This window comes from Fundulus heteroclitus, chromosome 12 (genome assembly GCF_011125445.2).
Source record: "Fundulus heteroclitus isolate FHET01 chromosome 12, MU-UCD_Fhet_4.1, whole genome shotgun sequence".
Lineage (NCBI taxonomy): Eukaryota > Metazoa > Chordata > Actinopteri > Cyprinodontiformes > Fundulidae > Fundulus > Fundulus heteroclitus.
The window spans coordinates 35,736,338-35,762,771 of NC_046372.1; the positions used below are offsets into that span (position 1 = coordinate 35,736,338).

The following is a 26,434-nucleotide window of genomic DNA, read 5'->3' on the forward strand; positions in this document are numbered from 1 at the left end:
TTAATCCAACATAGACTTCATGGGAGTCAGCCAGAGAACTGAAGGGTGTTTACCGAGAAGCATGAAGGCTCGTTTGAGCAGCCGAGGCAATGCGAAGCAGTGCTCCGCTTTAATGCTCTTACTTTGTGGTGGCGAAAGCCTGATTGATCCCCGTCAGTGGTGTTTCTAATCAACAGAGAGCCATTGATTTTTCTCTCCGCACACTCTGTGAGGTGCCCAAGACACCTGCTGGCAGCCAGCTGACAGACACGGCTAACCAACAGCTGACACACGCCGATGCCAGTTTGCCATGATGGAGCGGGTGAGTTACACATGCTAACATAGAGACGCTGGGTGCACAATGTGAGATGGAATGTTTTGTGAATCATATCTCATGCACGTTGCGCGCCACAGATGGGTGTCTCTGCAAGCCAGGGGTTGTTTTGTAACCGGTGTGCAGGAGCACTTGCCATATGCAATCACACAAATGCAAAAAAAAGAAGGAACAAAACTTGTCCTCATCTAATGTGCCGAAGAACAGGGGGGAGGGGGGGGGGGGGGCTGTGTTTCCTGTGACAAAAAGGATCTCTGTCCCCGAGTATCGTTACGACCATCAGCCTGATCAGCAGAGTTTGTCTGGAGAGGCTTCCATGCGCAGGAAGAGTGCCTCAGTAAGCAGTTCCTCTGCTGGAGTCACATGCTTTGAGCTGAGGCTCGCAGCCAGCTGTCCCCATCATCAATTCAGACAATGCAGAAGGACGAGGCGAGGTTGGAGTTTGGAGCAGAAGCATTTAAACAGACCGACCTGGGTGTAGAAACAGCAAGATCTGCCAGCACGTGGAAACCGATTGTTGGATTAAAGTCACAGCTGTTCAAAATGACTTCAGACGTTCCACTACATACATAGGCCAAACAAGAGTGGATAGAAACAAACCACATGGGAACAGCAAAAAATTGGTCTATTTAGTTGCTCAGTTGAAATTAAAAAAATGTTAAGCAAAAGTGTCATCTGTAAACTAAATGTAGAGCTGAATTAAATCAATCATTCATTATTACTACTGTTGCATATTAATTAACACTAAAAAATGCTGGGTTATCTTGAAGCCAGATGATTAATTTATGATGCTGGGACAGAAGTACCAAATACTGGCTCAGATTTGTGGTCCTGGTTTGTTTGGTCAGAGGAGACTTGAAGGAGCCAGATTGTTCCATCAACATGACCTGATCCAACTTCCTTGAACCTCTTCTTATTTCGGCTTTTCCCTTTCGGGGGTCACCACAGTGAGTCATTTGTCTCCATCTAATCCTATCTTTGCATCTTCTTCTCTCACACAAACCCCTTTCATGTCCTCATTCATTCCACTCCAGAAAAATATTCAAAAGACTTTGTGAACACACTGGCTAAAGAAGACCCTCTAGTGTATAGAGTGTCATTGTCCACAATGGCAAAAGTCTTTTACTGACATGGGCTAATTGGCCACTCAGGAATGAAGAAGCCATCACTTCAAAAGCAATATAAACAGTTAGGTTCAAGTCTGCAAGTGCACGCTGAGAAATCAATCTTCATTTTTTTAGAGATATGTCCCGTCTTCCACCGACACTGAAACTGAAGTGCTTGGCCACAATGACCATTTAGATGAAAAGGGGGAAAGCTTACAATCCTGAGAACACCTTCTGAGCTGTGATGTACGTGGTGAGGACATCATGTTATGTGTATTGCAGCAGGAGAAACTGGTGCACTTCACAAAACAGGATTATCACAAGGAAAGAGCATTATGGAGAAATATCTAAAGGAGCATCTGAAGGTATCGGACAGGACGTAAAGCTTTGATACAAATGGGTCTTCCATATGAACTATGACCCTAAGTAAAATGTTAAATTAGTGACAAAGTGGCTTAAAAACAACAAAGTTAAAGTTTTGGAGTAGGACTGGGCCTTTACCATATCATTTTATCGTTATTGTGAAAAGCTCCTTATCATGATAAGAATTTGGGTTTATTTTGTACAACCATAAATTCTGATAAGTTATGTCTGAAAACCCCCCAAAACTGCCAGAATTGTCAGGATTATTTTAGCTATTTTCTTCGCTGTTGGTTTCTTTAGCGCATCAATAAATGTCAATAAATTCAAATTTATAATTAAATGTCATTACTGTGTACAATTTAGTAAGAAAAATCAAAATTCTTTAAGTGATTTTTGTCCTGACGAAGCATATTTCGAAATTTGTTTTAATATATGTTAAAATATTAAATATGTTTTTTTAAAGACAGTATTTGTATTTGTGGGGCTATAGTTGACATGAAGTCACAGCCACAAAGTTAACTAAGAAGTCTACAACAAGCTGGTTATAGTCTTTTATCATTGCTTTTATCATTATCACAATAGCACCACAATATGTTCTGATAAAATTTAAAGTCCTTATCGCCCACCCCTATTTTTGAGAGGCCATTACACGGCCCTGATCTCAGTCACATACAACCCCAGTTCTAATGAAGTTGGGATATTTGTTGGTTTGAACAGTACATCTTTGTAGTGTATTCAATGTCGAAAATGATTTGCAAATCCTTGTAATTGGTTATAATTTACGTTTCACACAATGTCCCAACTTCAATGGAAGTGCGGTTGTAGAGCTAAAAGAGTGAGTGAGCGAGCAGACCTCGCTTCCAGTGAGGGCCTGCATAAAAGTAGAAGATTGACTAAACATACTTTAAGCGCTCATGTGTAACAAGCATGCTGATTATATTGAAATTATTAATATATATAATTTATTAATTTTTTTCACTAAGAAATAGTTATTCCACATTTTGTTCCTGGCATAGGACAAGTTTTTTTTCTTCCTCATGCCCAGAGGAGTGGGAGGGACACCAGCAGTCTTCAGTCAAGTGAGAAAATCTGCAGAAAAATAGTTTAGTGTAAAGTCTCTGGAACCGAAGGTGTCAGGTTTACATTTTCTCATCGTGGAAAGCGCTAAAACGAAATCTGTCATGGCAAAATGCGCACAAACACACACACACACAAAAAAAAACGTCCCTGGAAAGGCCCATAGCATCTCAGCAGAGACCGCATTGCTGCTCCGACGCCCAGAGAGCGCCCCTCCTCCTCCATCCCGCCCCCCCCCCTCCTCCTCCCCACCCTCTCCTCTAAAAACACGCACAGCCACGCCCCCAGAGACACGCGCACAGGCGCAAGCTGTGACACACCTCCTCCTCCATCACACACACCAACACGGAGATGCGAGCGAGAGGGAGAGCGAGAGCAGGGTGATGCAGATCACATCATGAAGGACTAGTCCTAGGATCGCAGCAGGTGCGGAACGGCTGAGGCTGCACCTCACGGAGAGAGAGAACAGGCTGCCGCTTCACCACCATGTCCCCCGCATCCGACCAGCAAACCACCGACACGGTAAGGAAGGCCTCTCCGGTACGTCTCCTAATAAATGCCCAAACTTTTTTTTTTTTTCTTCTCCGCCTTATATCCACAAACGATCTCGTTTCGAGCTCAGAGGCAGCCGGTTAGGGGCAAGGTGAGGTGGGCTGTGGACGGCCCTGTGCGCCATTGCCGCAACACTAAAACCAAAGGGGCGTATAAGAGCGTTATTAAAGCAACTACTCCAAGGCTGAATGCGCCCCACGGGCCTGTGGGATCTGCATCAGATTTATCATCACTGGCTGTAAAACCCACTCAAAGGACACAGGGGAGACTATACCTCTCCAAGCTGCTTTTAGTTTGTTATATACAGCACGCATTGGAATAAAAAATAAATAAATAAAGTAAAAAAAATAAGCGGGATGCTCATAATGTTTCTGACACATTTGTGGTTACTCACATGCCACAGATTGCCCTCTGCACCAGCTTAAAACAATGGCTGCTAATTATTAGTTTTATTTTCAGACTGAGATTTATGCAACTGCAAGGGGGGGCTGAATGGTTTCCTTGCTGTGGGCTGTAGCCATGGAGACAGTATGTGGCATGTGGTTTTGGACTGCTAAAGTGCAGCGTCCACGCTGAAAAGAAGCTTTGAAGCAGGGGAGTGAGCGGAGGAAGGAATGCACATATTTACCCAGTTCCAGATGAACGCTAGGGAATTATGAAAGTGTCTGAAATGGCTTGTGATGATAAACTAATCGCTAAATCTCTACCTGACTTTTTTTAGTTGCACATTTGTCTTATTTTCATGAAATTTTAGCTTCTGAGTTGGCGTTGATGATTTTAATCGAGCTGGGAACACAGTAGCTATCAGAAATGATGCAATTACTATAGAACCACTAAGTTTATATTTTAGAACAGTGCCAAATAAGACATACAAATGTTATAAAATAGGGCATCTACGATAACTAAAGCTGGTGTCACTGTTATGACATAAATAACTGATTTGTAGTTTTAGACATTTATATGCACATTTAGGTAATGTTATCCGCCTAAAATGTAAAAAAAGGTTTTCCAAATTTGCATACGGTAATTTAAATGAGCATAATACGTATACATATGCACCTAGACGACTAACGGAGTGGGTTCGTTTGTAGAGGTTGGCTGTAAACAGACAGGATATTAAGGTGAGCTGCAGAGACATGATGGGGAAAGATGGCTGGTCACTCCTCTCGTCATGAACAGATGGTATCTCCCGGTTGGCTTGTGGGTGAGTGCCAACTAGTAAGTCCATGTTTGTGTTAGATACACAAAAGCCCCTTGTTGGAACGTTTTAGGTGTTCTTTATAAATCTAAAGAAATATCTGAATATATTTTAGAGAGATTATACAAGGTTGGGTTGAATTTAAGACATGTTATAACAATTTTTCTCTTTGAATGGTGGAGATGGGTGGGAGGGGCAGTCCAAATTAATATTATCTATCTATCTATCTATCTATCTATCTATCTATCTATCTATCTATCTATCTATCTATCTATCTATCTATCTATCTATCTATCTATCTATCTATCTATCTATCTATCTATCTATCTATCTATCTATCTATCTATCTATCTATCTATCTATCTATCTATCTATCTATCTATCTATCTATCTATCTATACAGAGTGATATTTTCCACCTTTATTTCTGTTATTGATGATACATTTTTGCTTAAAGCTAATGAAAACAATGTTTGTACAAATGTGGTGTACAAAACTCCGCTTCCTAAAAATATGTTCGGCAACTTAGAGACAGTTTACTTTTTTATATTCACATCTGATATATACATATAAATCATGATTATAATCTTATGGCTCAGAGAGAGTAGTGGTGATATTGTGGTGATGAATGAGTGGAAAATGAGTGTTAATCACAACAGATATTGTCATCCCAATGCTAAAACATAATTAAATGTCATGTTTGCTTTACGGCCAACATGTTTAAAACATATCTGGTTAAAATGGTTAAGAACTGTTTTAAAAATGTCACAATCAAACGTTCATCACAGGAAGTAGTGAGATACTATTTCACTGACCTGTTTGGCAATTTCTCCTAATGACGTTCTCAATAATTAATGACCAGTAGTTACAGAGGCTTGTTAAGTGGAAATGTGTTGCTAGATGTAGTGGCTAGAACTCAAAAACGAGTTGACAGCAGAAAACTATTTAAACTGTGTAATCAGATTTAGCAGTTCTGCAGAATGATGTTGAAATGCAATAAAGGATAATTCTGAGGCATATTATGTAATTATCAATGTTATTATTACCAGTGTTATTACCACTGAATGTATGGGAACAAATTGCAGTGTAATGGCTGACAGTACCTTTGTGAGTTTTTTTTTCGTTAGTTGCTTTTACTGGAGCAAGAAGGACATTCCTTTTTTAAGTAAAAGCATCAAATCAGAAAAGGTAGCTAAAAACAGACATTGACTCTGATATTGGAATTGATTTGATTGGAGTAATTCTGTTGTATAAAACTGAAATAGGAATCTGTCATTTCTACTACTTTCTAAATTTGCATTATTTATTGTTATTTCATCGTTTAATTTTATGTTCTCTCTCTGTTCTTTCTCTTCATAGTAGCTACTTCTGGCCTGCTTCTCTGTTTAGATGTGACACCGTCCTGGAAGGGGGCACCTGGGCTACTACTGCCAACAACCTCCTGTTCTCGTAGATGATACACCTGGTCCTTTCTATCAGTGTTTAACCCTGTCTCTCTCCTAGACACGGCTATTGGGTGAGCTGTTACTGCGACTCACCGTATGTGCTCTCTTTCATTCTCTAGACTTGAAAACTTGCTCAGAGTTTATCTGCTTACCTGTGTTTCTTTCATAGATGAAGCCACTAAAGGAGCTAGTACTGCCATGACCTTTTGCTTTTCTTTCACATAGAAAGTACTCTCGGATCAGCGCTTCTTTATTATTTTTATGTGTATGCTGTTTCCCTCAAACCTCCATATGGTCGTGGCAGATGGCCATTCATACTGAGCCTGGTTGAGCTGCAGGTTTCTTCCTGTTAAAAGGACGCTTTCCTTTCCACTGTCACTACATGCTTGGTATGAGGTGTTGCTGCAGTGTCAACAACACATGGCAAGTGTTTTCTATATGCTCATCCAGATGAGTGAACTCTGTAAGTCAGTGACTTGATGCAACTTGCTGGGTTTCCTTACATTAAAATTTTAACCACTTTGAATATTAAAGTGAATTTGACTTGCATGGTAAATGGCCTGTACTTGTATAGCGCTTTATCAAGTCCAGATTATCTCAAACTAAATTCACACTACTTTCAGTCATTCGCATGCTGGCGGTGACAAGCTAGACTAGCAGAGTTGAAGCTGCAATACAATTGGCGCCACCGGGCCCTCTGACCACAGAGTAGTACCTTCTCAGTCAGTCATATAGGTACTGACAGTCAGTTATCTTTGCAGCCATCATGTTTAAAACATAGCTGGTTAAAATGTTGTTGTTGGTAATGGTATCCTAAACCCCTGAGACAGAGCAGGGGTTTGAACCGGCAACCCGTCAATTACAGGCAAACTCCTAGCCCCTGCACTACTGTCACCCCAACTGCTATGTTTGATAACTAGTATCTGTTGGAATGTATGTCTGTGTGATTCAATAGAATTGGCTTTTTTTTTCATAGTGCTCTGAGATGGCATGAGCTGTGAATTGGAGCAATATAGATAAACTGGATAGAATAGAATTGTATGGGTTACCTAAAAACAGCCAAAAACCCAAGAGGGAAAAAAAAATCTCGGTCTTTATTATAAATTTATATTAAAGGTATATAGCCACATTATATGCAAATAAAAAAGACCAAAAACCGTTTGATCATGATAAAATAAAGTTATATACACCAAGCCTCCATCCTGATAATGTTTTGTTGGCCCTTTTTGTGGATAAAAATAGCCCGAGCACCAGGCGCGATGACCAGATATAAACAGATGTGTTGCTATCTATTAGCAGTATCGCAGAAGTACTATAATGGCAGTTTGCTTAATTAATAAAACAGTATTAAATAATGCCGGACCGAGGCTGACCTTCTGAAATGCCTCATAGTAAAGTGGCAGCTCGGCGTGATCAAAGACTTCCCGTTATTAATTAAATACACTGATCTACAGCAACTTTAAGAGCCTTATATCAGAAAATATACTCATATCAATCAACTCTGTAGTTACATCTGAGCGATCAGTGGCTTTAGCGTCCGCTTCAGTGAACACCAACGTTCATACTTTATTCCCAGCAACATTCCAGTCTTTTTCCCCTTGGAATCATGTATCTTTTCTGTTTTTTCCCCCCCACTGGATCTTGGGCCATTCTGCATTGTTTCGCTGGGTTATGCTAATAGCCATTAGCCACATCCTTGTTTTATCCCCTGCTGTGCATGTGCAGTGTTGTACTTCCTCTGTTATTGAAAATAAACACGAAAGGCTTTATTTACTAACAAACTGAGCAAAAACAAAGCGTAAAACACCAAAATAATAACTAATATGCCAGTAGGATAGGATAATCTTTCATAAAAACTTTCTATGCAACCAGAGTGAGGTACTGACATATTAATAAATAAAAAAGTCAAATAATGTGGCTATGCACCTTTAAGTTAAAGTTCTTTTGATGTTATTTAGCAACAATACATCACAGCGTTACCTATAAAAATATAATTTTAGTTCAAATACCACATAAATGGCAATTTGCTGCATATATTGCAAAGTGTACACTTTTTGCCCCCTTCTTACTTTAAGTTAGTAGTTAGTTACTAATGTATGATTGTTTCTATCTTATTTCAGCTGTGCTTCTTGTCTAACAACAGTATATGTATAGGTAATTATTCATTCAGTAATAAAGGTTTGTAAATGAGTACATATTTACTCAAGAGTACCTCTGCTTGTATCAGTTATACTTAGAGCAATGTTTAGAGCAATAGAAACGTGGTGAAAAAACTTGTTTTCTTCTTTCTCTGTCTCTTCCATAGGCTGTCTTGATCCTAAATCAAACTGACAGGAGAGCCTTAGAGTTCTTTCAAGATGACCAGAACGCATCCCCCTGATAAACTGGCGTCAAATCTGTACCGGGACATCATACTAAGCGACACTGCTAGTCACTCCGTTTCTCTCCATTCCTCTAAGCAATGTGACTTGAAAATGCTTGATAAATCAGACATAATTAACAAAAGACACTGCCGCAGTTTTGACTTTATTGAGTCTCTGGATGATCCACAGTCCTTCTCCTCCTCAATGGAGCACCACTACAACAGGCCTGAACCTCAGACATTAAACAAAGATATCTGGAATGGACTGGATCAGTCGGGCCATCTTCGATTTTCATCTCCCGATCTTTTCAATACCAAGCAGTTCCAGCAGCAAACTACCGAAGACAAAACCAGCTATCTTACATGGTCAGAGTCAAAAAGGAGATCAAGGTCTAAAAGTGCCCCTAGGTTAAAGGCTACCCTCACCCCGGTCCCAATCTCTGTATCTCCACCACAGGTCAGGAAGGGGAGGGATGGATCTCACGCTATTTCAGATTCCATGAGAACTGCTGAAACCCAACGTGAATCCACTAGCAGGCCTTTCTTGAATGAGGTGCATCCTATTAAACTGCAGCCCCACACCCCCCTCTATGTGTCAGACTGTTTTGAGCAGGATAAAACAGAAAAACCAGCTGTAAGCCCTCATGTCAGGTGCCGTGTGGACATTAAACCAGATGCTGCTGTACTAGAGCACACATCGAGGCAGAGTCCCAACCCACATAGTGGACATCTTTGGCAAAGGTATTCTCAGGCCAGTAGCAGGTCCGGTTTGTATGTCCCACGGCACATTGCCTCCTCTCCAACACCAACTCCAAGTGAATGCTACAGTGGAGATTTTAGACAAGGGTATCTCTATACCACCAGCATGTCTCCTATCTCTTACCAGCACCTGGACACGCACAGGATACCATCACCAACACCACCATATCTGAGCCAAGAACAGAGAGCATACTCTAATCCTAACATACCAACAAAGTTTTTCTATACAGAGGACGCTGTTCGGTATCCAGTCCACCCCTATGCCAGGTCTTACTTCCAGGATGATCGGTCCAGTCTAACCAGTTTTGGTAGTGCAACCACCAGTCAGTATGATCCAAGGACTCGATGGGTGCACACACTTCCTGTGAGGTCATACTACACCGACCACCTTATCAACAGAGAGCCAGCTCACTCTGTATATAACAGGCCTTACTCCACAACTGAGAAAGGTTCAAATTTTTCTCAAACTCCGCTTTCTAGAGCGTACTACGGAGAAGACAGTCGGTTTACTCCATACCATATGAGTAACTCAAGGTTGTTTTATTCTAAACCGTTCTCTCCTGAAGAGCAGTGCTTTCCACCAAGGCTATATAACACAGAGGGTTATCGACGCCCCAGAATGTCCCAGGCCTTTTCAGATGACTGGTATCGCTCTAGCATTTCTGGTTTCTCTAGCCACTCCTCGCAGAACACACCACCAAGAGTGAGACAAGACTTTAGCATTCCCCCCTGGTTTACTAACAGCTACACAGAGGCAAGTCGACTTGGAGCAGATGTCAAAAACCACTCCAAATCGTGGGACAATATCATATATCCACGACATGAACGAGAACACACTGTGCCCCGTGGACGAAGCTATGAGAATCTGTTTCACCAAGCAAGAGAAGGGACATCCAGTGATGTTACAGCTAAACCGGTCATACTTAACCTTTCGAGTTCACCAAGGCGCTATGCTGCACTCTCTATGTCGGAGAACTCCTTGGAGAGGAATTCAAACAAACCATGGAAAAATTCTAAGAGTGGACACTGGTTTGTTACTCCGGAGATCACCATAACAGACAATGACCTATGTGCAGGCAATGCCAAGCGTCGTGAAGTCCATTCTGTCAGCTGGGATACTTCTGATGGTGAAAAGGGATCAACTCAGAGGCTTCTTAATCAAAAGAAGCCACCCAATACAACAGAGATGACCAAAGAAAGGAAACACAACAACTTCTCGCTTCAGCAGAGTCTGGAACAGCTGGATGAACTCTTAGCTGATTTGGTCATTGACTACAAACCCCCGACATGCAAAAAGTCAAATGAAAATCTTTTAGACCAGTTAAAACAACTGATCACTGAGGACAATGACAAAAACACGGAATCCCTTGCACTCGAAAACTTAGAATGCCTCAGCACACAACTCCCATCCTCTAAATCTAGCCCAGACACATTAAAAGACCCTGATAGTGGGTGTGATGCCTTCCAAAGGAGCGCAGAAGAATGTTCTCCAGAGCACAGCACAGATGAAGATGACACTATGGCGTGCGCTAACAAGAAGTGCAATCGGATTGAGAGCATGTTCAATGCTTGCTTGTACTTCAAATCCTGTCACAGTTGTTACACCTTTTACTGCTCAAGAAATTGCCGCAGGGATGACTGGGAAATCCATAAGGAGACATGTCTCTATGGTCGTGTCAGCAGTGTGTGTCGGCATAGTCTTAAGTTCTGCAGAGAGAATTCAGAGATCCACAAGGCTTTCTCACGCATTGCTAAAGCTGGCTTCCTCTCCAGAGGGAGAGGTGTTCTCTTTTTGGGTTTTGCAAATCCAGAGACTGCAGAGAACTTCCTGCAAGTTGGGCTGGAAAGCCTCCTAATATCTCCAACGTACTTGTCTCTTAGAGAGCTAGATGGCTTTAAGGACAACCTCGGTGAATATTGCAAAGAATTGCAGCAGGCGGGCAACGAGTACGACCCCAATGAATGTTTCCTTTTGAATGTATCAGTAGCTGTCGGTGAGTTAGTGCCTAACAGACCTTCACCGAGGGTCCAAGCACCGACGGTTCGAAAATATGCAAAGGTGTCTTTGGCCTCCTCAAGTCCTGACAAAAAAGTGCTCAAGATGGATAGTGAAATGGAAACTCTCATTCTCACACCGCCTCCAGGCACACCCGACATTGACAAAGACGGGGAGGAGGGAAGGAAAGCGAGAGAGGTGTGCTTCGTCAATATCCAGCGAGAACTCAGGGCCAGGGGAGTCTTCCTCCGACATGAGTACCCCAACATCTATAATCAGCTGTGCGAGTTTGTGGAGAGTAACAAAAGGTTCACTCCCACGACGATTTACCCGATAGATAAGAGAACAGGGAAGCAGTTCATGTGCATGATCATGGCGGCATCTGAGCCAAGAACACTTGACTGGTTGGGCACTCCTCATCTTTTAGATGATATTATATAGCACAACACTAAATGGCAACAATAACGATGTCAACAGCACTAAATGTATTTACTGTAAATACATATGGTGGTTTAACAAATTGAACAATTGTATATGTGTAAATATGTGACTTAGTTTGCTGACTGCATCCCCCTCGCTGAGTTTTCTCTGTTCCCAACTCCTCCCCATACTTAAAGACAAAACAATGCACTTTTAAGGGTTTACCTGTATTGGCTCGTCTTGATTATTATGCACTCAGAAGAACTAATAGCCTGCATGTAGACTAGGCTCAAACCAAGTTATTCAGGTGTTTTAAAGTGTAGAAAGAATATATCAAGTATATATCATTCAGGGAGTGCACATTCATTATCTCAATGATATAGTTAAGACAGCCAATACCCTATTGCAATGGTAACTATATTTTCACTATCAAATGTTATATTAGAAATTGAAGCGCCATCTTGCAGTGGTTGTAATATTACAACTGTTTGTATTCAAGTATTTCCTTGTTATGGTTGTGTGGATATTATTTAACAACACATTATTTAATAATGTTTCATAGACAAAGAAGTACAATCGAGCCATCTATTTGTATTTTATTTTTTGCCCATCAGACTAAGCGTTTTAGTTGGAGCTCATTTCATTTGATACTAATGCTTGATGTCATTCTTGTACAAATTGCTTAGTATGAAAGTGGCCTTCAGTTAAGAACAAACAAATGCATCTGACACAGAGCAATGTATGGGATAGGTATTTCTAAAGTATTAAGAGCTTTAGATATATGTTGTTTAACTAGAACTGTAAATAGACAACTATTTTGCTCAAAGCATGTTATTTATATTTAGGTATTTTTAATGGCTTTTGCTTATAAGTGAATTTATTATTTCGATAACAGTTGCTGCTTAGAAATGTGAGAGGTATATCAAACAGTATGTAACGAGTATTGGATCATTTGGACATCTTGACCTAGAGACCCAGAGAACTATTACCGCCACACTCTCTGAATTTAACCATATGCAATGAAAGAGCAACCTTGCGTTGTAAAATCCTATTTTACTACAAAAACTGAATATAACCTTTAAATTGAGAGTTGTTTGCACTATGACATGAGTCCTAAAACAATAATGTTCCTTACAATGCTCCAGCACTGAACTTAGCCTGCTTTAATTGTCCTTGATCACTAAGCTAAGGTTGCTCGTTTCCTTGAAAATATATCTTTGTGCAAGAGCCAACCCCAAGTTTCTATTTTGTGATGTTTCTAACTGCTGTATAAATATATAATAAATGGACTTTAACAAGTGTCCAAGTGTGACATTCTTCCCCCAAATTAGGATGTATATATATTATTTTTTAAGGCATTTCCAACCAGTCAAATTATTTGCTCTCATCAGCATTTTTGACACCACTTTAAATATTCAACTAGGACTTTGCCATCATAACACGTTTTACACACAGACAAGTGCTTTTAAAGGAACTTAGATTAATGTATACATGTAGAATCCAAAGTTGCTAGTCACTTAGGTCTGCCACTTCAATGTGTGAGCTATAACACTAACAAGGCACATGAAGTAAGCTTGGTATTCATCAAGAAATTAGCTAAGCTGTTATTTGCTTTTGTTGAATGATTTAATTCCAGTTATGAACAAAGCAACTGGTGGACGTGTGAGTGAGCATCAAGTCCTTCTTTATCTTATGTGGTGTTGCCTGTTCAAGGGGTCTGGCATTTCTGCTGTTAGAGCACAACCTAGTGGCAGAAAGCACCTATTACTCCCATCAACATTGTTCCAGAACACCCCATACAGATTTATTCTGTTTTCATTTTTTCCTTCCTAGATGCTTAAGATTATATCCATTTTTTTATTAGACAGGGATAACCAGTGAATATTCAACACACACTTTTCAAAGAGGATTGCTGCTTATCAAGAAAAAAAAATCAATTCAAATCACCCTAACCCTATGTGAAAAAAACACTAAGTAACCTCTTTGTTATATTGGGAATTAACTGCGATTAATAATCTTTTTAAACCTAATTTCAGTTTTACTAGCCATAAGCAGACCCGATTACTGTCAGACGTGTTGAACAAGAAACTACTTAGAGAGAACCTGTCTTAGATGAAGTAGAATAAAGAAATCCAAGGTAAGATGATTAACAGTCACATACATCTCACAGTCTGGAATGGCTACAAAGCCATTTATCAAGCTTTTTGACTTAAATGGACCAAAGGGCCATTTTTCACAAATGGGAAAGCATGGAACAGTGGTGTGTACCTTCCCAGGAGTGGCAGGCAAACTAAAATTACTCCAAGAGGACATAAATATCTCATCCAGAGGGTCACAACAGAATCCAGAACAACATCTAAAGCCCTGCACTCCTCTGTTTCCTCAGCTGAAGGCAGCGTTCATGATTCAACGGGACTGAGAACTGAATCATGGGAGAGTTCTGAGGTGAAAAACATACCAACAAACATGGTTGTGTTAGAGTGATGGTCTGGAGCTGCTTGCTGCTTTACGACCTAGAAAAGTTGCATAGATTAATGGAAACATGTTGCTTTCTAGCAGACAATCCTAATGGAGAATGTCCAGCCATGATTTTGTGAACCTTGAGCTCAAGCACAGTTGGGTTATGCAGCAGGTCAATGAAGCACACCAGGAACCCTACCTCTAAATTGATGATACAAAAATACGATTTCTAAGAGGCCCAGTCAAATATCCATATCCTTAAACAGCCCATTCATGCAACAGGAGCAAGCCAAAATCTCTTCATTTTGGCTTAAAAGGCAATTACTTTTCCCCAAACAGCCAGGTTATATAGCGTCCGACCTTTTCCCCCATGTATTAATAAAATCGTCATTTAAAAAAAGTGAGCGGCTTCTCACCAATTCTGATTTCCGTATCCAATATGGCTGCCTTGTAATTAAAATGTAGGGATAACACAGTAAACCATTTATTGCACTTCTGACAGAGTGTATTTTATCAACTCTTCCACAGACATCATGCAACCTATGTTTGTGAACCCTGTCAGTTCCTTTAGTGTTTGAAAAAAATAAAATGCAAATACATACACTGTTATCCCTTTATTTTGCTAACAGTATTTATAGCTGTTTACCAAGCACAGCAGTTAGCATAGCCCATTGCCTTTTCAAGTTTTGAACTGTAAAGGTTGAGCTGAGTTTGTTGTTCCTGGATCAATTTTATGATTTCAAAGGCAATAAAGTGGTCAGTGCACAACAGCACTTGTTCTTCACTCCTGACGCCTTCAGTTTAAACTTGGAGATTCTTTATATATTCTAAACTTTGCTTCTCTTTGAAGTAATTACTAATTAGTAATTTTGAAGTACACATTTCTGCTTGAACTCGTCTTTTTGGCTGTGGTTTACATTACAGTCAAGTTTTGTTTAGCTTTATCCTTACCTTGTAAATTAATAGCATATCCCTGCACCTACGCTTGTAACAATATAGGAGGATATGCACTTCTTTTCTATTGCTCATCACTTACATTTACTCAATACTGATGTTGCCTGACACATTTATTTATCTTTTGTTTATTCATGCACAGTTGCCTTATTCACCCCCATTTATAACTGTTTACAGTTCAATTTCTCACCCACAACTATAGCTGTCCATAACACATAGATGCAAACTCTTGAGTGACTCTTTAAACTTGCTTATTTCTTTTTTTTTATTGTTGTTTAAGCTATTCCTTATTTTTACATACCTTATTATTATGTTGTCTGTGTTGATTTTATTTCTAGGGAACCAAAGGTAATTTTGTTGTGATGCAGAATGCAAGAACACACTTCATGCGCAGTGATGCCAACATTATACAACCCAGATCCAGAGCCACACATTTTTTTTTAAAAATAACCTTGAAATGGGTACTTTTACTATTGAAAACAAAGCAAACATACTGTCTCCGTGATGAACTCTGGGAATCGGTGTGCCATAAACCTTTAGATCTGTAAATTTCTCTAAATCTCTAAATTTAAAAATCTCTGAGATCTCTAAATTTTGAATATGGAGAAAAAAATGCAAAAAGACATTTTTAAGTTGGGATGCGCAGATAATACCTGCTTAGTTAAAAAAAATTTGGAAGCTCCCTTTAACAGCGTCTACTCTCCGTTTGCGCATGCCTGCTTTTTGATGACAGCAAATGACAGAGTCCCGATTAGCCGCAGCCAGCCAACGTTGGACCGCTAACCGCCAGCAAACTGCTCTTCTGACCCGACAAATCCCATGAATAGCCGCGTTTAGAGACTCTGGGAAGAACTTGCAGGGGCCAGTTACGTTTGGTGAGTAGCACGACCCACGTCACGCCGAGTATTTTGTACCACGTCTGGTCTCCGAGGACCTCAGAGCCCGAAAGCTAAGCTAAGTCAGCTAGCTCGTCGTTAGCTTGTGTTGCTAGAATTGCTAACGGCGTTAGCCCCGCTCCACCAGGGCTGCTTTCTGCGCCCCTCCTCCAAATCAGTGCAAACACACTTGGGCATTATCCTCGGCTTTCTTGTACTGTTTTCGTTGTCGTTTTTTGGACGTCAAACCGTTCGTTCAGTGGTAATTCACGCGAAGAAAAGCTGTCGGACAAGCCACCTCTACAGGCGATATGGAAAAACCTTACTTGACGTTAATAAAAAAAACGGGATTTTGGTGTATGCCTTGCTAAGCCCCGGGTTTTCCTGCACATCTTTTGGCAGTCACACTTGGAGCTTTGGGGTTTAAAGCAGTCGGCAGCCAAATGCAAACGTGTGTTTTTATTTTTTTTTTATATATTTTTTAGCGTCTCCCTCCATTCCCTGAGAGCAATGTCCGAGCTTAAAAAAAAAAAAACACCGTCCTGCACAATAGGTGATGGGACGCTAAAGCGAGCTGGGCCTGGAGTGGTGGCTGAACTAGCAACAGCAGATATTACTGGCAGGCAGCTGTTTGTGGCAACACTAGATTAAGGAGGGGGCGGACGTAGTCACGTCCGAAGATACTGGCATGACAGCAATAAGTGGGGTGATTAATGGGACAGTTGTCTTCCCGCTGTGTTTGGCATTAAACGAGAAGATTTGCATGCCATTACCTGCCAAAAGTGTGAGGGGGGGAAGAAGAAGAAAATGATACAACTGTTGTAGTAAGGCCAATGGTTAACGCTGTAATGGGAACTTGGCTGTGAGTCGTCTGCATGCTAGAGTACCTCAGTCACGTGTTTGTATTAAACTTTACTGTTTTACCCTCATGTTTAAATTCGCATCAGCTCTATCTGATGCTTAGTCGACAAGCCTTACTTCCTCTGTGGTGCTGATTTAATCACTTTGCTTGGAAATTGTGTCAGTCTTCACGCTGTGTGACAAAGTATGACTTTTGCTTCCAGCCGGGTCTATTGTTCAGGTTATTCATTGCTTTTCAGGACGTCAGTTGTGAAAGATATTCCTGCTAACTTGGGATGTTTCTGACTCAGGCCTTCTGTTGTACCATCGGTTTTCATTGACTGGAAAAATTATTAGAATGTGAATCAGATTCTAGATATCTGCATTGTTGCCTAACGTTGTTTCCTAGTAGCTGCACCTGAAGTCGGCGTTAGGGTTGGGCCGTTTTTATCGTTATTCATTTCTTATCCCGATAATGAATTTGGATTTATCTTGACAACGATAAATTCCAACTAGTGGAGTCTGAAAATTGTCAATATTGTCAGGATTCTTGTTTTTGCTGTTTTCTCCATTGCTGTTTTTTTGAGAGCATCAATAAATATAAATGAAAATCAAACGTATGATTAAATGCAGTCACAGTTTCCTGAAAAAGACTGTAAGAAGCTTTAGGTAGTATTTTATCATCACTTATCAAAACATACCACGATATATGATGATACAATTCAAAGTCCATGTCGCCCACCCCTAGCTGGCATTCAAACTGCACGTTTTTAGCTTTCTAAACCAAGTTGCTTTGGATTGTGGTGCCTCACACGTAACAGTGCGGAGCCAGAATGAACGTATCTCTGAAACAGTTGCATTCATGGAATATATTGGACCAAAAAAAAATGTTTTGACCCTTATTCCGGGGGATGTTTAAAGTTATGATTCTGGGCTGAATTGTCTCCACTCTTTTCTAAATTTTAAATCATTAACTGACATACAAAAGTAGTGTAGTCTTTAGTTGTTGTACTCTGTAAACTGCTGACGGATAACTTCTGGTCTTTGCTAAGAAGAAACTGTCTGCTGACCGGAATCGGCCGATTGTACAGAGCTGGTCAGTGATCAGCCAGTTTGAAACTCAAAAACTGTTGTTGTTGTTTTTTTTTGATCAGTGAACTCAGTGTTACAATGTCACACTAATCATAACACTCTTCTGTGTGGAAGTTGTTGCTGTAAAAATAAATAATAATGCCTCATCCACAAGAAGACGGGTTTGGCTGTATCCAACAAACGTTTTAGCCGGACAGTTAAAATATGTTTTGAATTTGTTGACAATTATCGATATGGATCAATAGGATTTCTATTTTATTGATACGTTTTTTTTCTATATAGTCCTACCCCTACTTCACATCACTGTTTTTTTTTTTAGTTCTATCTAAATTAATGAAAGTTTGCTTATTGCTCCTTTAACATTTAAACGGTAAATGGCTTCTACTTGTATAGCGCTTTAACTAGTCTGACGACCTCCAAAGCGCTTCACACTACATTCAGTCATTCACCCATTTACACCCTGATGATGGTGAGCTATGCTAGTAGCTACAGCTGCCCTGGGGCAGACTGACAGAGGCGAGGCTGCCATACAACGGTGCCACCGGCAATTCTAAATAAATAGGTTTTTAACCTTGATTTGAAGGAACTCAGACTTTCAGCATTTTTACAGTCCTCTGGGAGTTTGTTCAAGATAAGTGGAGCGTAAGAACTAAATGCTGCTTCTCTATGTTTGGTTCTGGTTCTAGGTATGCAGAGCAGGCTGGAGCCAGAAGACCTGAGTGGTCTGGATGGTTTATACAGCAAGTCTGTAATGTATTTAGGTGCTAAGCGGTTCAGTGGTTTTTAGACTAACAGAAGTATTTTAAAGTCTATTCTCTGAGATACAGGGAGCCAGTGTAAGGACTCAAACCTTTCTGTGCAGATATAGTGAAAAATATATATATCTCAGAATGTGTAGTTGTATATTTTTTTTCACATTGTAAACCAAAATGTGTGTGAATTTTTTCTTTGTGCATCCATGGATAAGAATTTTTGTTTGTAAGAAATATTTTTATAAAAAAAATAATAATTACGCAAGTTAAGAACACATTTATTTTTACACAGGTTAACATTTTCTTTTGTTAAGGTCTGATTTAAAGATATGAAGCAAAAATGTAAAACTGTGCTGTGAGTTTCAACTTACAAGTATGAATTTTCTTCCCCTCAGCTGATTGGTCCGTGTCATGTCAATCACAAATCAGCGATCCAATCAGAAAACAGTTGGGTTAGGCTGTAAGGGTTGCGCTCTACTGAGCTGCGAATCCTGGAAGAGTATTTGGCGGATCAACTGCGACCCGCCATGAACTGACAATGACTCCTGGATAGACGTCGAAACATTTTGTGAAAAACTGAGTGACAGTCTGCTTGTCTCTGATTTTAAGCCTTGTTGCTGTAGCCATGATCCAGATATCGAACAATTTGCACAGGCATGTTACGTTATAGTTTTGGAAGAGTAGTTCATGTAAAAGATGGAGGACGGCGCTCTGGTTGAAAAGTTTATTTTCAAAAAATAGATATTTGGGGAATAATTTTGTCTTTGTTCCACTAAATGATAAAGCTATGCCTACCTGAGCAGCAGAATTGCTAGCACTGTCCTCCAATATGCTGAATCTGAAAAGGTTGGCAGCCTGTTGGAAATTACAGTTTAGGTCTAGATTCTGTAGGGACACACAAGCACTTTACATTTACTAATCCTAACCACTCTGATTGTGCTCTCTATATAGATGATGAAGAGAGTTTTTTTTGGTTTAAAAAATACGAGTAAAACCCTATTTACTTTAAGCATGCTGTCTCTCACACACAGTGAGATGGCCCTGCTTCAGAGCCACATATTTAATGGCTGCTCGTGGCTGTGAGGCCAGGAAGACAGTGTTTCCTATACGTTGAGAATTTACTTGTGGTAGCGGGCAGAGCAGAGTAGCATGGTGCCTGTCTCGAAATTTTACTGTGCCCAGGTCTGGAAGCTGTGATTTTATTTATTTATTTATTTCTTACCTCGGTGTCCAATTTGCTCTCATTCCTATCTCGAGTTGTCAATTATACAATTCAACCAATCAAAACAGCACAAAAAGCAACATGCTAGCCAACTACTGAGAGAGTGGGGTGGATCACTGCATTCGTAGCCTACTTGTAGACGACCGTCGCTAGTGCTGCGTGGATATTCAGACTTATTTCTAAATGCAAGAAGTGGCAAATGAGAGCGAGCAGGAAGCAGCGCTATTAATTTCTGTTGGAAACATCAACACTGGAGCAAAGGTTCATGCTGGGAGGGTTAGCTACGGCAGCCAGGGAAGCACTAGGAACAGAACCAAAACAGTCAGCCAAATGAAGGAAACTTGGGTTACCTGCAGGCAGAAGAGAGCCCAGCTTTGTTCTGATCCTTGTGCTCCTGAGCTGCTGGGGTCGCCTCTCCTAGTGTGAATGTTTACTTCAGTGTTCAGCCTGACATCAGCACTCATGTTAATCAAAGCATCTCTTTATACTTATTCTTGACTCTTGAGTTAATTGAATGGACCCAGCACTACACAGTGTCGCCAGATCTGACTGTTTCCAGCCCAAACGCAACGTAAACCCCACTCAACTTAAAATAAAAACAAAACAATAAAAAACAGCCCAAATCTCAAAATTCAGCACAAAGCTCCCCACAAAATCAGACAATCAAATAATCTGCACACACAAGATCATTTTCTCTATGATTTTTTTCACAGCAGCTGGTGAATGTTTTACCAATAGCCTCCCAGCATGAGTATAAAAATTATAAAATTTCTCTCTCCATGAAGCATTTTTGATCAGTGAATCTTCAACCCATTTGAGGTATTTACAATTGACGTTGACCACTTCATAGTGACACTTGACCCACAAGGGATAGACGTGCTAGAAAAATGGATGGACAATGACAATCATTTGCACAGATTCCTCTCATTTCATAATAAATGAACTCATACAAGTAGTGCAAGGAGACGTCATTTTATTAAAAGTAGAAGTTTTTACTTTCTGCCACATAATGACAACAGTTTTGACAAAAAATCTTTCTTTAAAAAAAAAATCACTAAATGTTGTGAAAAGCAGCCTAAATTTTAACAACCCACCTAAAGCTATTTTTCCAGCCCAACGTGTTCAAAAGAAGCCCAATTGACAACACGTTTTTTTTTTAGATGTTTGGTATTTTGTAGATTGTTTCCGAACAACTGTGGGAGGGTTCACAGAGCCACTGCTCAGCCTGAAGCAAGTAAAGTGCCCTCTGAAGCCCCCCCCCCCCTCTTTAACTTGTTTCCTCATAGTGGGGCGCACCCATCGCCTACATTTCTTGTGACAAATCAATACGTTTCCCAAACTTTCTGCCAGTGGCCTGAGGCGGGGGTGTAGTAGCATGTTTAAGATAGTCGCACCTGGAGCCGCTTTCTTCTCCAGCAGGCATCCACTGCACCTGTTAATGCGTGGCACAAACACACACCGCACACTGTTTGGAGCAGTTCAGCGCGTCCGCTCTGAGTCGCGTATAAAACGGTTGGATATGGGAGGACTTCTTCCCGCCCAGCAGATTTCTGGGTGACCGCCGTCGTAAAAAAGAGAGCTTTGCGTACCTGGACCCATGTCCGCAAGTATGAGGGAGGGAGCCTTTAGTCAGGCGCGCCCGTTTGTTCAAAAAAGTGATCAGTTCTTGGCTAGCGCTCGTTTTTCGTATCATGACGTGCGCACCGTGAACGCCCCGTAGTCTTGTTCGTTTAGTAGATTCGGGGTTTAACTGTTTACTGTAAATTAGGCAATTTTGGTTCGCATTGTGGAAATTATGGGCCCCAACAACTAGCTTTTTATCAATACCTTATACAGGCAGTCAAACAATATGGGGGAATAGTTTACTCTGAAACACCAGCTTTACACTCTGGCTGTAGGTGCACGGAGTAGCCGCTGATGCTGATTGGGAGGGGGGATTTATCTTTCTGGGCGGGGCTCAATCTACTTGGGTGGGCCGCCCAAGTAGATCTATGTATGGGAAACACTGGAAGAACTAGTTTGAACGCTGCTAATTGTAGTTCTTAAAGAGCTGGTGGAATTAGCAAGAATCGCTATCGGCAGGTCAAAGTTTTAAGAGTAGGAGTTTATAAATCGGCCACAGATCTCTGATCGGTGTCTCTCTAATCTTTGGTGGGTCGCTCTTATCGGTGCAGAGCATGACTTTCAGGCACCATTCGCAAGCTGGGTTCAGTTTCACTAAAGCCCGGCAAGAGTCAGCGGGTAAAAAAACGAAGCCGGTGGAAATCCGTGCGCTCAGTTTTCGCAGTTTGACAGACTGCGCTGGGTTAGTGATCCATGCCTGGCAGATTCAAGAGTGGAAACGGTCATAGATAAAGTTAAAGCACAGCCCTGTTTTAATCAGCACGCTTCACAGCTTGTAACATGATTATTTATTTACACTGAGATGAGACGTTTAAAATGACGTTGGTGTGGGCCTGCATCTGACAGATGTTCACTGAGTAATCAGCGCGAACAAATGGGCAAACCTGAGAAACCATGTCTTTAATTGCTCACTGTTTCATCGTTTTGGTTGTTTTTGTTTTGTTTCTTTTGGTGAATTAAGTGCTTGCTGCTCACCATGAATTTGTGGTGTTATTTTTATCCTTATGGTGCCATCAACTTGGGGCTCGTAAGTTGCCAAGCGTACAGTGCAAACATAATGTCTAATTCGTCCTTCACCTGTTGCACAACGGCCTGTTTACCATTTTCCATAACATCAGCCACGGAGCCACACAGAACATTTAAGGCTTGTTTGACAGCTCCAACCCTGATCAACCCCTTTAATGGCAATATGTTGAGCTATTTTGTTGATGAAAACTAACGGGATTAGGGTTGTGTGTGTGGGTGTGGGGGGGGGGGCCATATTTTCATAAAGATCACCTAGCAAGCTAACATTAGTTGTTGCTCATAGTTACGGCTGCCTAAAAATGCATAGATTAGGCTAGAATTCTAACTGGATGTTAAAATTACAATCAACATGTTGCGCCTCACTGTCAGTTCTGCTGATCAGAAACGATGCCGTGTGGCTTGTAGCACTTAGCTGTCCTTGGTCCATTGAGCTTTAAAAAAGTACCAAGCCACTTTATTTTTCATGATGGGTAATGTTAAGTCCTTACAACTGGGGATGGAGTCATAAGCTTCTGTTTTATGGCTTCACTAATTATTGGTATTCTGATGCCTAAAAGCCTGTGTTATTATTGGAAATGTATGAGGCTTTGCAGGAAGATGAAACGTGGTTCTGCTGTTCTAATATGCAGGAAAAACAAAACATATGATCTGAGTGTGTCAGGCGGTCCTGGAGCTGATCGTCATAATGTAACATTTTTACCTGCTTAGTGAGATTCTCTTTTAGTTTTGTATAAAACTAGCTCTGAGCTAGAAGGTGTCTTACAAGTTGGGATTGATGAAAAGAAGGAAGAGTTGGAGGTTGCAGGAATGTTTCCCTAAAGTCTCAGTGCTGCACTGCAAAACGGGAACTAAAAGTAAGTAAAATGTTTTGGAAATTAGTGGTATTTTACCATTGATTTGAACAGTAAATAAGACTATTTGCCAATGTAATAAGATTTTGCACTTAAAAGGAACAATTCATCGTCATCATCTTATATCAAGAGCAGAATTCCTAATTCTTACTTTAGGGGTACAAATACTAATTCCATTGGCAAATAGTCTTATTTAGCTGCTCAAATCAAGGAAAAATACACCAATTTCAAGAAAATTTTACTTGCTTTTAGTTCCCTTTTTGCGCCTACTCTAGAACGGTCAGCACAGCAGCGTTTTCAGTATAGTCATAAACCAGGGATTCCTGATTATGCTCCCATTGTCACTGCTTCATAGTCATAAATGCAGTCAGCTCTTCCTTTGGGTTTGTGGTCTCCTAACTGTTCTAGAAAGCAGAGGCGGGGGGGTTGAAGGTGGCATTAGGCGCTTAATCCGAGTGCAGTGATGGAGGAGTTTTTGAGTTTTTTTTGTGTGTTGCTCTCTCTCCTGAGCCGACTGTGCCTGAAAATCTGTCCAAGCACTTCCCGCTGGAATGTACTTCTTAGTTTTCCAGAAATATTTCACACACGCCCGGAGGCTCTCTTCCCTGTCAAAAGAGAAAGAGCCCGCGATGATGACCTACACGGACTCCAGTTGTTCTATTTGCTCGCCGAGCAGCGTAAGAAATTTTCAGAAAAGGAAGTGTGAAGAGGATGTTGGCTCAGAGTCACGAACGCCTTTTGTAGAAAGTGAAATCCTTTTAATAGCCGTCAGAGATGCTTTGTACTTTTGCTCAGGGCTGGCTGAATGCGTGTGGGATCGCCTAACGGGAGGACCGGGCTGCGTTCCAAACCTCTTCATTCTCCGCCGTACCGTTTTTGCACAGAATACCTGCATCCTTTGCCTCCCGTGTTGTTTCTCTCTACTTTGTCAGAACTCCTCTGCTCCCACGTATGGTCCTGCTGAACAGCCGGTCCTGTGAGTCCCCTCGTATTCACAGGGTGCCCCCCCCCCCCCCCCCCCCCCCGACTTGGATGAACATTCTCATTCAGGACGCTTGGAGTCGCAGATAATTCCTCTCGCTCACATGGAGCGTTCCCGGGTTTCTCTTCTGCTTCAGAGTTCCCCAGTGCTCTCTCCATGACTGACTCACCAGTTAACTCTAAACAACCGTGGCTGTTATCGGCGCTGACGGGCGCTCTGCTCTGTGACAAAGAGCGGTCCTCCTTCCAGCTAGCCGCTTAGCATCCCGCCTGCTTTTTCACTTCTGTGTGAAGACTGAGCCGAGTTAAGAATATGACCGCGCACAACCAAGTGAGTCATGAGCATGAGCCTGCTGGCTTTTTGAGGGGAAGAGTTCAACAGTAGTGGGTAATGTGTTGTCCAGTTACATCAATCTGGTTACTGGATTAAAAATAGACTTTTGTCTAAGTTGATTACGCAAGAAATGTTTCACCGATGAGATTTATGTAGCTGCATTCTTAACAGCATTAAATATCTTAGCTATTTTATGCAGCGCAACAGTGTAAGTAATGCTCTGTTGTCTAATTGAACAGTTCATATAAATGTTAGGCCTGCACATATATTGCAGATCTAACGTCATTGTAGTATCAGTTTGCACAATATTATCAATACTCTACTCCAAGAGTCACACGGTCAATCAATGCTAGTGTAAGGAAAATGGGGAGTTGTGATAATAATGGAACCAAATATTTATTATTTTACTATAAATCTTGCCACCATGGGGTGTATGTATCCCTTCAAGGTATCATAAAAAAGTTGAAAAGGATGTTTAGGACAGTTTCTATGAATTAGCGACAGAGATGCATCGTTTTGCGGGCAATTTAGAGGGCATGGTTGCCGTAAAGCCGTCATTGGCTGCACAGGTTTTAGCAGATTCAGATTTCTTCTTAGGAGCTGTGACTGTGGCCGATCAGAATAGGGTTGGGCTAAATGAAGACATTAGAGCTCGCAGAACTAGATTGTCCTCACAAGCTGCCAAAGCAGAGACACGTTGGAATCGTCTTTAGGGAACGGTCTATGCGCTGTAGTTCTCTGCTCTCGCTCATGTTGTTCCTTGACCTTGAAATTCATGAATCAACTTTCATGTTAAAGAGGTCAGATAGTTACTGGTCTTAATGATTTCTATAGTAAAATGTGTGTTTATATTCAGTTCAATTATGCAGTTAAATTATATTCAGTTATTAAAAATCACCAGATGGCGTAAATTGTTACATCTAGCTCTATTCTGGACTTTATAATTGCACAAGGAAGGTTTTAAAATTTTTTTTATGTTTACTGTTGCAGAGGGAGCAGTCCTCTACACTGCAAAAAGGAAACTAAAAAGTAAACTTTTCTTAAAATGAGTGTATTTGGTGTATAAGGTTATCTGCCAGTGTAATGAGTAATTTTGACCTCTAAAATAAGATAATTAGATATGCACTGCAAAAGGGGAACTAAAATAAAGTGAAATTTTCTTAAAATCTGTGTGTTTTTCCTTGATTAGAGCAGGTAAATAAGACTATTTGCCAATGTAATAACATTTTTGCATTTAAAATAGGAACAATTCCTCTCCATCATCGTATTTCAAGTGCAGGATATCTAATTATCTTTTTTTAGAGGTAAAAATACTCATTCCATTGGCAAATAGTTTTATTTAGCTCCATAAATCAAGGAAAAATAAATATTTCTTGAAATGAGTGTACTTACTTTTAGTTCCCCTTTTTTGCATTATACCGCACTTGAAACAAGATGTTGATAAGTTGTTCCTATTTTATGTGCAGAAATCTTATTCCATTGGCAGACCATCTTATTTACCTGTTCAAATCAAGGACAAATACTCGTTTCAAGAACAATTTACTTACTTTTAGTTCCCTTTTTGCGGTGTATTCTAGCAGCTGTTGGCCGACTAGCGGCTAATGCCAAGTAAGTAAACATTTAGCTGGTTTTAGAAGAAACCATCTGAAAGGTTCAACTGATTTGGCTAGATTTTGACCTGCTTGTCAGATTGTTGGCTACGGCCATCGTATCGGAAGATCTGCTAATGCTTCGTCATATAATAATAATAATAATAATGCATTTTTCCTTTACTTTATAGAGTATGTGTGGAAAACCCTTCACAATAAGAACCTTACTGTTAACAGGTCACTGA

The 26,434-nt window shown here is 40.7% G+C and overlaps 1 protein-coding gene across 2 annotated transcripts; it reads left to right on the forward strand.

Annotated features, from left to right (window-relative positions):
• Window positions 1–3,137: 3,137 nt before the first annotated feature.
• Window positions 3,138–12,891, forward strand: unm_hu7912 (un-named hu7912). Of its 2 annotated transcripts, XM_036144542.1 has the most exons (3): window positions 3,138–3,381; window positions 5,968–6,124; window positions 8,359–12,891. In XM_036144542.1, exon 3 carries the CDS (start codon window positions 8,411–8,413, stop codon window positions 11,609–11,611), a length of 3,201 nt encoding a protein of 1,066 aa, XP_036000435.1. In that variant the 5' UTR covers window positions 3,138–3,381; window positions 5,968–6,124; window positions 8,359–8,410; the 3' UTR covers window positions 11,612–12,891. The 2 variants fall into 2 exon arrangements, with proteins under 2 accessions (XP_036000435.1, XP_012721772.2); XM_012866318.3 differs by lacking the exon at window positions 5,968–6,124 and having other exon boundaries at window positions 3,139–3,381.
• The last annotated feature ends 13,543 nt before the right edge of the window (window positions 12,892–26,434 follow it).